This window comes from Panthera pardus, unplaced genomic scaffold, assembly GCF_024362965.1.
Source record: "Panthera pardus isolate Hobbes unplaced genomic scaffold, ASM2436296v1 HiC_scaffold_18, whole genome shotgun sequence".
Taxonomy (NCBI): Eukaryota; Metazoa; Chordata; class Mammalia; order Carnivora; family Felidae; genus Panthera; species Panthera pardus.
In genome coordinates, this window is record NW_026526743.1 from 23,415,288 (window position 1) to 23,431,455 (window position 16,168).

Consider the following 16,168-nt stretch of genomic DNA (forward strand, 5'->3'; position numbering starts at 1 on the left):
CCCCTGAGCCAAAGACACATCATACACCCCCCAAACCTAGTGCCACCACATGCCTCCAAACTTGCTTTCCTGCATCATTTGACCTAGGGTCACAACATGTGCCCCCACCCACAGATAAAAGTCTTCCTTTCCTGAAGTCAGTCCACAAAATCTGGAAGAGGTGACTGCTTCTTCAAATGTACAGACACCGATGCAAGGCAACACGGATAACCAAAATCAGGGAAACATGACTCCACCAAAGGAATATAGTAAACCTCCAGTAACTGGCTCCAAGGGCATGGAGATCCAGGAATTGTGCAATGAATAATTCAAAATAATTATTCTATAGGTGTCCAGAGAGCTGCCACAGAACATAGACATATAAGTTAATGATACAAGAAAACAATAAAAGAACAAAGTGAGAAGAAAAAAACAGATAGAAAACATGAAAAAGAACCAAACAGAAATTTTGAAGCTGAAGAATACAATGACTGAAGAGAAAAACTGAATAGAACGCTTCAATAACAGGCTTGACCAAGCAGAAGAAGGAATCAATGAGCTAGAAGACAGATGAATTGATATTATTCAATCAGAGGAGAAAAACTTTGAGAGACTAAAGGAACAAAGAAAGCCACAGGACTATGGAACGCCATTAAGAAAAATAATGCACGCATCATTGCACATGGAACATTCTCCAGCTTAGATCATATGAAAAGTCACAAAGCAAGTTTTAGTAAATTTAATAAGACTGAAACACAAGAGGCCAGAAATAAACCCTAACATATATGGCCAACTCATATTTAGCAAGGGAGTCATGAATACTAAAAGGGAGAAAAGATTCTATCTTCAATATATGGTGTTGGGAAAAGAGGATGACCACATGGAGAAGAACAAAATTCGACTCCTACTTACACCACTCACAAAAATTAACTCAAAATGGGTAAAAGGCTTAAGCATAGGAAGAGAAACTATAAAACTCCTAGAAGAATGCATAGGGGAAAAAGCTCCTTGACTTTGGTCTTAGCAATAATTTTTTGGATGTGACACCAAAAAGCACAAGCAAAAAAGAAAACTTAATAAGTGAGAATATGTCAGATTAAAAATCCTCTGCACAGCGAAGAAAACCATTAACAAATGAAAAAGCAACCATTAGAATGGGAGAGGATTGGGGTACCTGGGTGGCTCAGTCAGTTAAGCATCCATTGTTAGCTCAGGTCATGATCTCATGATCTGTGAGTTCAAGCCCCACGTCGGGCTTTGTGCTGACAGCTCAGAACCTGGAGCCTGCTTTGGATTCTGTGTCTCCCTCTTTTTCTGCCCCTCCCCCACTCACATTTTGTCTTTCTCTCTCTCAAAAATAAATAAATACTAAAGAAAAAAAATAATAGGGGCATCTGGGTGGCTCAGTCGGTTAAGCGTTTGACTTCAGCTCAGGTTATGATCTCGCGGTTTGTGAGTTCAAGCCCTGTGCCAGGCTCTGTGAAGACAGCTCAGAGCCTGGAGCCTGCTTCAGATTCTGTGTCTCCCCTCTCTCTGCCCCTCTCATGTTCATGCTCTGTCTCTCTCTGTCTCTCAATAATAAATAAACAAAAAATTTAAAAAAAAAAGAATAGGGGAAGATCTTTGCAAATCAGATATCTGATTAGAGATTGTCAAAATATATAAAGAGTTCATACAACTCAGTAGCAACAAAATAAACAATCTGATTAAAAAAATGGGTGGGGGGGGGTGCCTGGGTGGCTCAGTCAGTTAAGTGATTCTTCATTTAGGCTCAGGTCATGATCTCATGGTTAGTGAGGCAGAGCCCCACATCGAGCTCTGCGCTGACAGCACAGAGCCTGCTTGGGATTCTTTCTCTCCCCTCTCCCACTTGCTTTCATTCTCTCTCTCTCTCAAAATAAATAAATAAACATTTAAAAAAAAAATGGGCAGAGGATCTGAATATTTTTCCAAAGAAGACACACAAATGTCAACAGGCACATGAAAATGTGCTCAACATCACTAATAATCAGGAAAATGCAAATCAAAACCACAATGAGGTATCATGTCACACCTGTTAGAATGGTTATTATCAAAAAGATAAGGTATATAACAAATGCTGGTGAGGACGTAGAGAAAAGGGAATCCTTGTGCACTGTTGGTGGGAATGTAACTTGATATAGTCACTATGGAAAACAGTATGGAGGTGTCTCAATAATTTAAAAATAGAACTACCATATGATCCAACAATGCAACTTCTGGGTATATATCAAAAGGAAATGAAAACAGGATTTAAAGAGATATGGGCCCTCTCATGTTCATTATAGGAACATTCACTATAGTCAAGATATGGAAACAACCTAAATGTCTGTTAGTGGATAAATGGATAAAGAAGATACGGTACATACATTGAGTTGAATATAATTCAGCCATGAGAAAGAAGGAAATCCTGCCATTTGGAACAACAACAACAACAACAATCCAGAAGGCATTATGATCAGTGAAATAATTCAGATAGAGAAAGTCAAATGCTATATGATCTCACTTATATATTGAATGTAAAGACTTGGAATTCATAGAAACACAGAGTAGAGTGGTGGTTACCAAGGGCTGGGGTTGTGGGAGACAGGGAGATGTCAGTCAAAGGCTCTGAACTTCCAGTTCTAAGATGAATAAGTTCTGGGGATCTAGCACACAGCATGGTGATTGTAGTTAACAATGTATTATACATCTGAAAGTTGGCAAGAAACTAGATCGTGTTCCCACCACAAAAAAATAAATAATTCTATGGTGCGATTGGGGTGTTAGCTAACACTATGGTGGTAATCAAGTTGCAATATATAAGTATATCAAGTTAATACACTGTACACCTTAAATTTACATGTTATATGTCAATTATATCTCAATAAGGCGGAAGAAAATGATGTGACTTTGGGTAGGTCATCTTTTATTTTTCACCGTTTTAAAAAAAAATTTTAACGTTTATTTATTTTTTGAGAGACAGAAAATGAGTGCAGGAGGTGCAGAGAGAGAGGGAGTCACAGAATCCGAAGCAGGCTCCAGGTTCTGAGCTGTCAGCACAGAGCCTGACATGGGGCTCGGACTCACAAACCCTGAGATCATGACCTGAGCTGAAGTCGGACACTTAACCGACTGAGCCACCCAGGTGCCCCTCATTTGTCATCTTTGAATCTCAGTTTCTTCTGGCATAAAATGGAAGGAGTTATTTTTATTGTTATCATGGACATTTCATAGCACTTACTGTATGCCAGGCATGGTTCTCTGCACTTTACACATATTAGTCCAATTCATCCTTAAAATAACCCTTTGGGGATAAACACTATTATTATCTTCATTTTATAGAATGAAAACTGAGGCATACACAGAGGCTATATATAACTCATTTTAGGGCTTACAGCTTGTGAGTATTAGAACTAGGATTAAACCCAGAGTCTTGTAAAGGCTCCTTCCCTCTTTTTTTTTCCATCCTCACCTACTCTTAACCAATTCAAAGGGCTGTTGTGATATTAAGTGCATCATTCCATGTAAAGAACTCAAACACACGGGGTGTAGTAGCTGCTCTGGAAGCATCCACTCTTACCATGAGGGTTGTTGCTGGGGTGAGCCCAGTGCCAGACCTATGGCTAGCCAAGTCAGAGTAACCCCTGAGGAGGCCAGTTCCAGTGCTGAGAGTACCACAGAGTCCCTAGGGCAATATGGATGGCCAAGACTTAGACCCTGAGAAGGGTCCAGGAGGAAGTGTTCAGTGTGCTGTGGACCTAGAGAGAGGAACACAAATGAGTCAGCACGAATTGAAGGAATATATCAGATAAAACAATACTAACAAGCCTGGTGTTTAGCATGTGGGGCCCCTTGTAGGTACTGTTACACATATTAGTACATTTACTCCTTCTAGGTGGCATCATTACCACCTCCATTTTACAGGTGAGGAAACTAAAGCATAGAGGAGTCAGGAAACTCGCCAAGGTCCCAGGGCCCATGCACAGCACAGAAAAACTTCATTTACTTAATATTTAAATTAACTCATTTTGACCTAAGTAAAAGTTTTTTTTTTTCCCTAGAGTCATTGGAGAATCACTAAGGAGACAAAATAAATACCATGACAAGAAAATTATATTATTAAATCTTCCACCTGATGATTCAAGTAACCAAGGGCTTTGAAGTCAAGGCCTATTCTCTTAAAAGGAAGGTTAGCAAGTGTTAGAGAGGAATTAACAATATATTAGCACCAAACTGGGACTTTCTCATTGGTGTAATCAGAAGGATTGAAAGAAAATTAAAAAGGAAATAATTTTCTCACCATGTGATAGAGAGTGATTTGGGGACCCATCCCTGAATCCCCTAAAATCTCACTTAGGAAAACTGGTAGTGGTTTAGAGCGCTTAAAAGCCAGACTACCCCCTTTCACCCCTTGTTGGCTATCTAGTCCTGGGCACATAATCCCTCTAAACATTGGTTTCCTCATTGGAAAATAGCTGTTACCTCATAGGGATATTGACTATAAATGAAAAAATGAAGGTAAAGCACAAAATCTAATACATAGTAAATGCTTAATACAGATAAGTCATTACCATTATCACTATGATTGTTAAGCTTTAACCAAAAATCCCCGGCCTTTTTAAAATTTATTTTTTACTTCGATGGTGCTAATAATCATCATTATAGTACACACATGGTGGCCACTATTTGCCTGGCTCTAGGTTTTATAAGTACATAAAACCTATTATATACAATATATATGTATACACCCTAACATATATCCTTATACATATGTATTACATTATATATGCACATATGTTAAGAATTACTAATTTCCCTAAACTATGATGACAACTTATTCTTATTCCTAGGTTCCTACAGATTAAGTTTTTACTCTGAGGGACCCAAAGTCGACTCGCGGGACGACTCCTGCGGGCCTCCTTTGCGCAGACACCAGGTTACACACCAAAAGATGTTGGGGAGGACAGATTGGGCGGCACCCACACCTTCCCGCCCGGCTCCGCCCCGCCCCCTTCCGCTCTTAGCGTACGCTCGTAGCCCCGCCTCTGACGCAGCGCCTTTCCTGGCTCTGTACCCCCACCTCTCAGGGGAGCCACCGTTGAAGCCGGCGCGCTGACGTCACGGATCGCGCGCCTCCTGTGCTTCCTCGCGCCTGCGCCGCGGCGAAAGGTCGTCCCTGTGACCGGCTCGGCGTTTGGAGCAGCTGTCGCCATGTTGTCGGTGGCCGCCCGTTCGGGCCCGTTCGCGCCCGTCCTATCGGCCACGTCCCGCGGGGTGGCGGGCGCGTTGCGGCCTCTGGTGCAGGCTTCAGTGCCCGCCACCTCGGAGCCGCCAGTGCTGGACGTGAAGCGGCCCTTCCTGTGCCGGGAGTCGCTGAGTGGCCAGGCCGCGAGCCGGCCTTTGGTCGCCTCCGTGGGCCTCAATGGTGAGCCGGGCTGAGGGGTACCCCCGTTCTCGCTCCCTCCGGCCCTCGACCCACGGCGCAGCTCAGGAGGGCGGGGAAATGGAGCGGAGCCCCTTTGGGGGATTAAGTTGCCTTGCTGGGTCGACCTTGGGCAAGCTTCTACACCTCCTGGGTGTCTGCCCTCACCTGTGCGCGGACGCGGCTAGGTTGGGCGATCTCGAGTGACCTCCAGCTCTCGCTTTGCGGGCCTCTGTTTCCGTTGGCGACCAGTCTGCCTAAACCACAGGCGAATCTTGTACGTCATAGGTTAAGTTCAAGAACTCTGAATGCCGACTGTTTCCAGCAAAGTCTGACAGATTTTGCTGCTTACAGGTCGTTTGGGCAAATTTCTGAATGTTTTTCCTCACCAGTGAAGTGGATGAATGATTATACCAATTACGTAGGTAATGTCTTGAGGTTTAGATGGAAAAATTCTACTTAAAGCCATTAGCACATTTGGGGGCATTTTATTATACATGTTGAAAAAATAAGAACTATTAATATTTGGGACGTTGTCCTGCTCACCGCCACCTAAACCGTCTAATGCCCTTGTCTTTCACGCATCCCTCCCAACAGCAACAGCAGCAAAACAATAACACAAGCCCCAAGGTCATTAATGTGATGTGGAGTATCGGCAATGTTTTGCTGGGCCAGAGGGTTTTTACACTGTAATCAGTTTGATGCTCAAGAAGAGCCACAAGCAGAGGTTGGTGATATTCCCATTTTGCAGGTCGAAAACAAACTACAAGAAGTGAAGTGACTTACACAAGGATGAACTTTGTGTATGTGATAGAACATGGATTTGAAAGATTGATTTAGCCATGAACCAGATCCTGCACTATCTTTTGTGCCATGTCTTTTTTTTTTTTTTTTTTTTTCTTCATGCTCTGTATTGGAAATCCTCAAATGGCAACCTGTGTGCCATTGTACCTGTAGTGTTCCCAACCTGCACAGTCTTAAAAAAGGAAGATTTCTTGCGTGTTTTAAAATGTTGGAATCTGGCAACACTGAACTTGTTTCACCATGAGAAAAGTGCTGTGCACTGGCTGCCCTCTTAAGTTGGAGCAGTCACTCTTCCAGGTCATCACAGTTCTCACCAGACCTCCTCCATTGCGTTATCTGCCTGCCTGGCCCCACTGACAGTGACACTTGCCCTGCAAGCTAAGTTATTACCCCCACTCTCTTTAGTTTTCCTTCATTCACCCTGTTCTCTTTACTTTAAAATAATCCTCCCACTCAGTTTTCCACATTTCTGTCTTACCAAATCAATCTCAGTTCAGGGTCAGGTCAATAAAATTTTATATTTGCTGATTCCTTTATTTTTATGGTACATAACACTTCCTACTATTGCATTTCCTGGTGATTCCTCTGACCTTGAGCTTGAGGCATAGAGAAGAATCTTTATTTTTCTGTTTCCTACAACCTCAGATTTTGCATACAGGCAGTGCAGGATATTGGTGAATGAATAAAATGGCGATTTTTGTTGTTGTTTGGGGGCACCAGTGGGTTTTGGAGACACTGTTCAGGGCGTGAGCAGAGTACACCAGCCCATCCCAAGCCTATTCTTTGGATCTGGAGGTAAGAAACAATAAAGGAGGACAAAATTTCAACAGCAAATGCAAAAAGCATCTTTGGAATTTGTCTAGTGACTAAACGGTTTCTTCTAAAAATTAGAGGCTTACCTGACTTTCCCAAGAACAGGTAAATAATACAGAACCGTAAGGCAAACTTCTTCTATAATAATGCCTTCAGCTTGTAGTTTCAGTTCACGTTATAATCTGTCTAGATGGTTTGTAGAAAGATAGTTCTGAGGGTGTGAAATGGGAGGGTTGGATCAGAAGATCCATGAGGTGAGAGGAAGATTTCCAAGGCACATCAGAGTTCATCTTAAGAAAGAAAAACCTGTTTTTTGTTATAGTCTCTTAAATTTTCTCTATTTCCAGAAGTATCTGGTTTTGCTTGAGTTTAGAACTAAATCTAGCTAGCATCTTTGTTGCTAAAGTCACACCTAATACAGTTAATGTAAATTATTTAGAAATGACTTTTGCAATATGGCAGTTAAATTTCCCAAAATATTCATGGTGGTACAATATACAATAGTACAGTATTGTACTATTGTACTAAAGTGTAACCTGCTAGGTAGAGTGGCAGTAGACAGCTGGATTTCTTTCACCACCAAATCTCTGGATGAGAATGTCAAAACCATTCTGTTTATTGTTCCTGTACATTTGCTTGTATACTGTTATATGGTTAAAGATTGTAGGCACTGTTTTTAATGTAGAAGTATGGACTTTGGTTCCTTCATCTTTTAGATATGCTACACATTTTCCTTTGTAATTCCAGAGAATACCAAAGGAGGGTAATTCATATTTGATCCCAAACCCCAGTCTACACTGTTAGGTTAGCATTAGGTAGAAGTAGGGTAGTATATGATGTAATGTCACTTTGCCATAGTTGTAAATATTAGGTAGTCACTACCCTTGTCCTGGTCCCAGAAAAGTACATAGAGTGATTTTGATAGGTTTCACCATTGTTTGGGAATACAGCTGGCCCTTGAACAACATGGATTTGAACTGTGCAGGTCCACTTATATGTGGATTTTTTTTTTTTTTTTTATAAATATGGTACACTGCTGCAAATGTATTTTTTATGGTTTTCTTAATATTTTCTTTTCCCTAGCTTACTTTATTATAAGAATTATATATATGAGATGTATAACATACAAATTATGTGTTAATCCCATTGCATGTGGGATCAGTGCCCCTAATCTCCACGTTCAAGGCTGACTTACAGCTTCCATTGTTACTGACTTTGAGAACCATGTGAAAAGTGTGGTCATGTTCTTTATTGTAATACTCAAGGAAGTATATTAGGATGAGACAGCCTAGTAGGCTGCAACTTACATGAAATTGCATTTTATAAGTACATTTTTCTTTTTGAAACAACAGTTTTTAAGTGAGGAATTTTTAATGTCCCTTTTATAAAAAAAGAAACCTTGTGACAAATTTCCTAAAATGCGTATACAACTTGCAAAGAGATTTGCTTCCTGAAACATACTTAAAAGTGATGCCAGTAAGTTAATTTTTTGTCAGATATTTTAAAATAGTATGGACAAAAGGTCATAATCTGTTTAGTTTAAAAACTACTTACATCCAAAGTACTACATAAATAGTAATTAGTTAACATTCATTTGACACAAAGATCTGGCCAGCCTGCAGTAGTAGTGTCTCAGTTGAGAAATCCACAGCACTGAAAAAGAAAGATAGTGCCCTTACTCTTAAAGAAGTTACTACCCTTCACTGAAGAGGGGGATATATGAAAATTTGCTCTTTTATCCTGTACTAAGTTGAAATAATTGGCTCTTTTGGAGATTTCATTTGATAGTTGTGTATTTTGACAAGGATGTCCTTTTCTGCCCATTGGTGGCTTTACTTGAAGTTAAAGTAATACTGATTTATACTCCAGAGTCTAAAATAGAAAATCTCTTCATTTTCTGCAACTAAAGTTATACTAACAGTTCACAGAATGTTTATGGTAATAAGTATTTATGAATTTTTAGCAGTTCTACTGAACTTTCAGAGAGTAAGTAGATAGTAATGTGAAATTAGACATTTGGTTTAATAAGATGATCACAAATCACCTTTTTTTTTTAATGTTTATTTTGTGCACGAGAGAGAGAGAGAGAGAGAGAGCAAGAGAGAGAGGGAGAGAGAACGTGGGTGGGGGAGGGGCAGAGAGAGAGGGAGAGTGAAAATCTCAAGCAGGCTCCTGAAATCAGGAGTCAGACGCTTAACTGACCGAGCTACCCAGGAGCCCCACAAATCAACTTATTGGGTGGACTTGGTGAGTTTTACGGTCCCTTGTAATCCAGAGAATATGGGAAGTAGTTAACATAGTTGTATGTCTTGGCATGTTGAATTTTGGGGATTTTAAAATATTGCTGTTTACAGTACTATTTAACTTTTTAGATTTGATGCACTAAATCGTTAGAAATTCTGAATCAACTGTGTTCAATCAGGAAGAACTCAGTTTACGCATATTATCCTGTGATTTCATACCAGTATGATAGGTAGTGATTGACTTCATTTCTTTTTCAATATTTTCTATGCACGCACTGCCAACCTGACCATTTCTGGCATTAGTGCTATATTTCACATTTTTATAACTTGATTTTTGCTTATGAATTCACAAAGGTTATTTCCTGATGTATACTTCTTTCAGGGTACTCATCTAATTGTTTTTTTAACTTTCTGTTTATCTTGCAGTCCCTGCTTCTGTTCGTTATTCCCACACAGACATCAGAGTGCCTGACTTCTCTGACTATCGACGCACCGAAGTGTTAGATGGTACAAAGTCTTCAAAAGAGAGCAGTGAGGCTAGAAAAGGTTTCTCCTATTTGATAACTGCAACAACTAGTATAGGTGTTGCATATGCTGCCAAGAATGTCGTCTCCCAGTTTGTTTCCAGCATGAGTGCTTCTGCTGATGTGTTGGCCATGTCGAAAATCGAAATCAAGCTATCCGATATTCCAGAAGGCAAGAACATGGCTTTCAAATGGAGAGGAAAACCGCTGTTTGTGCGTCATAGAACCAAGAAGGAAATTGAGCAGGAAGCTGCAGTTGAAGTGTCCCAGTTGAGGGACCCGCAGCATGATTTAGATCGAGTAAAGAAACCTGAATGGGTTATCCTGATAGGTGTTTGCACTCATCTTGGTTGTGTACCCATTGCAAATGCAGGAGATTTTGGTGGTTATTACTGCCCTTGCCATGGGTCACACTATGATGCTTCTGGCAGGATCAGGAAGGGGCCTGCACCTCTCAATCTTGAAGTTCCCTCATATGAGTTCACCGGTGATGACATGGTGATTGTTGGTTAGAGATCTGGACTCAAGTCCAAGGTTCCTTTCAGTCGTCTTGTCACCTCAGAAGACCTATGAGCAAGCCTTCTATACTTAAGTGGGTTGATTTGAAATATTTAAGAATTGCTGATAATGTATTTGCAAACATTTATGTGAAGTAAATTGAATTTAATGTTGAATGCTTTCAAGCATTCACCTAATAAAGCCACTGTTAAACATTATTAAGTTCAAAGACTTAAAAGGTGCAGTGTCTTTGATAGTTAATTCTAATTAAAAATTACAGACTTATGTACCAGATATTTGTGAAATCTGTAATTGACGTTCTCCTTCATCTTCCTTCTTTATGTTAGGGTCAACAGATTCTGCAGAGCTAATGGTTAGACTGAGGTAAAAGTAGCTGGTCATTTCCAAGTCCTGGGAGATGTTTATGGCATTGGCAGAAACAGTAATATCCAGGTTTCCCTTTTGTTCTTTTTCACATGAGTCCTGGCTGTGTGTGTCCTGCCGCACGTGCCCCCCAGCCCCCGGTCTGTATGATGATGTTGAATGTAATCTCTGGGAGAATCCTAAATGGGGTGTTAGCAGCTCTGAGGGTTTAGCCCCAGCTCTAGCTAGCTGTTTTCCTGCTAGGAAATTTTATTTTTCACTTACGGGAATAAGTTAGTAATTAGAATTCTTTAGTTTTAAGAGGCAGTGGTGGGATAGTATCTGAGAAAAGCTTTCCAAAATGGGAGTGCCACTGTTAACTCCTTCGTCTGGTGAGGATATTTGTGTTCCCATTGCTTCTGCATCCACCCTATCTAGAGACAAAAGGGGAGTAGTGTATCTGAGACTACTGTAAAGGATCCTGCTGGTTTTGTTTCTGCAATGATAACATGTTGAGGTGTTTCCTTCAGTTGGATACGCAGTCCCCACTTTTCACCGTCCCCACCACCGATATGAAGGTGGTGGGCACAGGAAGACATCAGAATTGACACCCTCTTCTTTCTGACTTCTGCCTTCAATTACACAGCTGAAATAAGACTGAGATCTGATATTCTCCCTGGGAACTAGGAGTAGGCTTTGACCCTTGTTGAGAATCACAGCTACTTTGATAAGTTTGCCATTTGGCGGTAAGTCAGTAATATACCACTGGGTCCATCTTTGATCACACGTGCATTTGTAAGAAAGCAAACTAGATTCAGTGGTTAGATCTTCCAAAGGGAAATGGTCATCCAGGATTTCAGTCTTTAAAACAGTAGCTAAGTGTATTAAAAAGAAAACTTTTTGTTTATGAGCAGATATTTGGTTCATTTCTTTACCATACCTTTACCATTCTAGAAAGAAAATTAGCATGGGTGATAAATGGGGCTAATAAATAATAGTATTTTATGTTCTGGTATCTAGGTGTAAACGTGAGACAAAAAGTGCCAAATATTGCTAATTTACTAAAAGTAGTGAAATTATATCATTAAGTATAAACAATATGGGTGTGTAGTATTTGATGTTAATATTTGGAGCATCTTGCATGAAGTCCGTGCCCCTCCCCCCACTCCCAACCATGAGGCCATGAGAAATTAGTATGTATTTGTTGGATATTTTGCTTATCGTTGTAGTGAAGATTCCTTTTTTTCCTAATATATATAGGGAAGACCATCTTACACATGCTGCTTTTTCATGGTGCCAGTTGTCCACAACTTACTGTTTAAAGCTACACCCATATATTTATTATAAGCTGACAAAATTTGAAGTTGAATTGTTAAGTTCCTACTTCATGTTTAAAATGGCAGCAGGAGCTGTTCGTCACTTCCTCAAGATATGCTAATGTAGGAACTGGTATATATTTTACATTTGTAAAATTCTTACTTGGATGATAAGTAAAAATGCCAGGTTTTAATTTGAAGGTGAATTATTAAGCCTGGAATGGAAACCTCAAAGCATTATTAAATGAATCCTTAGACCCCAGTGAATCTGAGTGACTTTTGGGGGGTGGTGTTTGTCTTCATGTGTGAAAGTTAAAGGAATTTTGTTCCTTTGGACATAACTGAAGCTGCTGAGCTTTTAATATATCCATGTGTGGGTTGTGTGAGTTGGGGGCATAGTGTAGTAGAAGAAGTAGTGGACTAGAATTTAGGGTTTTAATTCTGGCTTAGCCATTTCCTAGCCATGGAACTATGGGCCTGTCACTTAACTTCTTTTGGACATTTTTCCCCCCCATCTGTAAATTTGGAATGGTTGAACTAGATTTCTAAGAGTTCTCTGACCTTTTAGGATACTCTGACTCCCCTCTACCCTCTGCCCTAGTAATGGGAATGGGTTTTCTTAAATAAGCATTTGTTGTGTTCTCAGTATTTGGTATTGCAACAAAGACACCCAAGCTGCTAAAAGCAGCATTTTAATCAGCTGAGCCAACCTTTTACAATAGTGGTTGGTCAACCTGGGACAGCACTACTATTCTAGGGGGTGTTTGTGGCCATTATGTGATTGTCACAGTGATGGAGCATGCTGCTGGTATTGGGGTGGAGGGATGCGGGAGTGGGAACACGAAACGTTCACTTGTGAGGGAAACGCAGGTCCACAAGCTAAAAGAATACTGTGCTGCCAAAAATATCAACAACACTTCACTGAAGAAAAATGCTCATACCCTATTATTACCCCCTCCCACCCTGAAGTGACACCTCAAAATATTTCATTTTTCCATATTTGAAATGCCAGAATAACTGCACTAGTGGCTCCCAGCCTGTGGAGGACAAAATAGAAAGTTTGCAGGTTCCTAAATGTTTTGCAGGTGTTCTGTGCTGGAATTGCTGGATTTGGTGGCTCCTTATGGCTTTTGTGATATTTTGACTAATAACGATAAACTTAAATTCCACTCTTCCATTTATTTTTTAAAGAAGGCTTGGTTCCACAAGTGATAGGACAAGTAAAATTACTTCACTACTTTGCTAAGTGGGTAGAGCAGATTTAATGTTAGCTTTTTGATTGTTCCAGTGAAACAAAATTCTGGATATTAGGGGGAAATGACTTAAAGAAGAAATTTGACCAGTTGGCATCCTGACATCAGATCATTAACATGTACTTATTTTTACTGGGAATGAAGACTGGGACAGTGTTGAGATTAAATGCCTTTTTATTATGCTTTAAACAAAGTGGTTATAGAAAATAACCTTTCAAAGAACTTAACATTGTTTGTTAATGTCAATTTACTTTGGTCTTTCTGAGAATAACTTTGTAAAATCTAGCTGACTCAAAACTGAGTGTGTAGAGGCATCTGTCCTTATTTGATATATATGGTTTGGGATCAGAATGTGCTATTAGTACTCTAATTTTTCTGAATAATGTGAATATACTATATTTGTCATAAGTCATTCTTCATTCCCACACTGCTAAAACTGACATTTTCTATATTTTCATGTCATTTAAGTACATTTTATATATTAACACAAAGTAAATGCATATTTTTCAGAATGATATTCTTGGCCCAGTGTTCTAACACTTACCTTGTCATCTGTTTGCTAATGACTCCCCTACATCACTTCCCTGAGCCTCATACTCATGTTCAACCATTTAAACCGGGTTATTTGTGCATAGATATTCCATTAATACCTTAAGATTAAAATGTCCAAAAGGAAAGGAAGTCCTCTCTGTTTTCCCTAAGATACCTCCTTTATTGTTGGTGGCCTTCCTAGCTAGCCAGTAATCTAGCTGGCAGTAAAAACCTCTAGTCCCCTCTGCCTCCCTTTCCATTCCCCCCTGCCCCCAGCCTGAATCCCCAAACCCTGCTAATTGTACCTACTTAGTAAAATAGGTCCATTCCTGTCTCTGCAACTTGTAACATTCTAATAGGGGCAAACTTTGGGCACTCCTAGCCACTAGGTGAAGTGTACTTCTGTGTAGGATTTCATTTAATCCTCAAAAAATCCTGTTGGCTGCGTAATGTTGCTATTCCTAGTTTTACTGGTACTGAAACTGAGGCACATCGTCATACTGCCAATAAGTTAGTGGAACTGAAATTTTAGTTTCACCCAGGGAGTCTTAGTGCAGTCTATAGTCCTGATCACTATCCTATATATATACCTATATATCCTATATATATAGGATGTATGTGTGTGTGTGTGTGTGTGTGTGTGTGCACGCGTGCTCATATGCTTTAACTGAGGCCTTGTATCTACCAAACAGGTCATCTTTCCTCCAGTCTTCTCACTTTAAAGCCCATCTACCATATAGTCACCAAGTGGTATAGAGGTTAAGAGTATGGACTTTGCATGGAACCTCTACAAGATCCTCCTTATCTGCATCCCATCAGTAAAACCTTTGCACTGACAGTTTTCTGGGCTTGTTTTGTCCTAGTCTCTTCCCATGCTGTCTCTTCTGCCTCGTTCCCCTTTCCTTTGTCTTGTCTGGTTTGTCCTCTGCCTGCCCTTTGAGATTGTTTAGGTGTGGTATCCTGTACCTGAATTATATTCACTTTTGCAGCAAGTTTCCCCAAAATAACCAGGGCATACCCATTGAGATATCCATGTTTTTCTCTATGTTAAAGTTCACTCTCGGTCTGTCTCCCAACCCACCACTAAACAGAGGGCTGGGGACCATGGCAAGTACTCAGCCATGGAGTTGAATGCTGAATGGGGGGTGGGGGTGGGGTGGGGAGGTGAATTTCTGAGTGGTATTGTCTGAAAGAAAAGGTTTCCAGGGAATACTTTGTATTAACATTTTTAAAAAATAGAACAATCATGTAATATCTGTATCTTTCTAGGACTTTAGGTCAGAGGAGAAATGAACTATATTACAGGATGTTTTGGATTTAAGTTTACACTCCTCCCAGAAGAAAAAAATGGAAAAAATAAATAATTCACAGTCTTAAAAAAAATGGATTATTTTACTTTTTCCATTTGCTTCATAATGAGCATTCTCCCCAAATAAGATTTCAATGTCAAAAGGTTTGTCCTCTAGTATTTTATTTCCAACACTAAAATGCTATGGACATCATGTCATTACTGCTACCATTTTCTCTCTCTTTTACTCACTTTCTGACCTGGAATTTAGGATGGGAACATTTTGCTTAGCAGGGAAAATACTATCAAGTAGGTGAATTGACCAGTTCTCTGAGGTAGGAAGGGTGGAGGATTATTTTCTCTTTTTCAGTACTCAGCACTACTTATCGGAAGTTAAAAAGGTCCTACACATAGTACTGACAGGAATGTGAGGTTAAGATGGTTTCTACTCCAGATGCTTAAAGGAAACCTAAATACACCACAAAAGAAAGACTAGCCAAGTGTTTGCTTATAAAAAGATTATTATAGATCAGAAATCTCTGGTCAGCGGTACAAGATTAAAATTAATTTTGTGAAGGACTTCAGCAGTATCTTTGTAATAACTCCTCCATAATGATCAACATAAGACTGGTCTATCAGTGAACCAAAAATCCCAAATTCAATAAACTACACTTTATACTTTTGCAGCTATTATCCTAAACTTGGGTCAATTTGAGTGCAAAAGCTTACAGTCATCTAGCTTTTGAAATCCTTATCTGATTAGAATATTTGCAAAGGTAAGAAATGAAAGTGCATAAGTAATAGGTTTTTCATCCAGTTTTTAAGAGGGCAAACAAAACCTTGACTCCTTAATTGAAAGGGAAAAAAAGCTAATGCATTTCACATAATTGTCTGCTTTAAGATAAGTATCTGAAATTTGCTGTTTTCTTTTATCTGTTCATGGCTAAAATTTCAACTCATGCCTCTTCCTTATCTGAGGGAATACTTGCTTTCTTAGCTTTGCCTAAAATACACACTCTTCTGTGGGACCTGTTCAGCCCACTGGAGAAACAGCATTCTGAGGGCCCCAGCTGATCTCAGTATGTGAAAATCAGGTTAGGACTGTATTCCCCCTTAGTGAAGATTATCTATTAG

The 16,168-nt window shown here is 39.8% G+C and overlaps 1 protein-coding gene across 1 annotated transcript; it reads left to right on the plus strand.

The window, feature by feature from the left end:
• The first annotated feature begins 5,127 nt into the window (after nucleotides 1-5,127).
• On the plus strand, nucleotides 5,128-10,577 carry LOC109251558 (cytochrome b-c1 complex subunit Rieske, mitochondrial). Its single transcript, XM_019423277.2, has 2 exons — nucleotides 5,128-5,404; nucleotides 9,688-10,577. The coding sequence occupies exons 1-2, from the start codon at nucleotides 5,191-5,193 to the stop codon at nucleotides 10,296-10,298; spliced, it is 825 nt and encodes a 274-aa protein (XP_019278822.1). The 5' UTR covers nucleotides 5,128-5,190; the 3' UTR covers nucleotides 10,299-10,577.
• Nucleotides 10,578-16,168: the final 5,591 nt, after the last annotated feature.

What these genes read in the sequence shown, in the direction of transcription:
- LOC109251558 (XM_019423277.2), top strand. Translation starts at nt 5,191, where the DNA reads ATGTTGTCGGTGGCCGCCCGTTCGGGCCCGTTCGCGCCCGTCCTATCG. An exon ending in CGCCTCCGTGGGCCTCAATG is followed by an intron (nt 5,405 to 9,687) that starts GTGAGCCGGGCT and finishes TTTATCTTGCAG; the next exon opens with TCCCTGCTTCTGTTCGTTAT.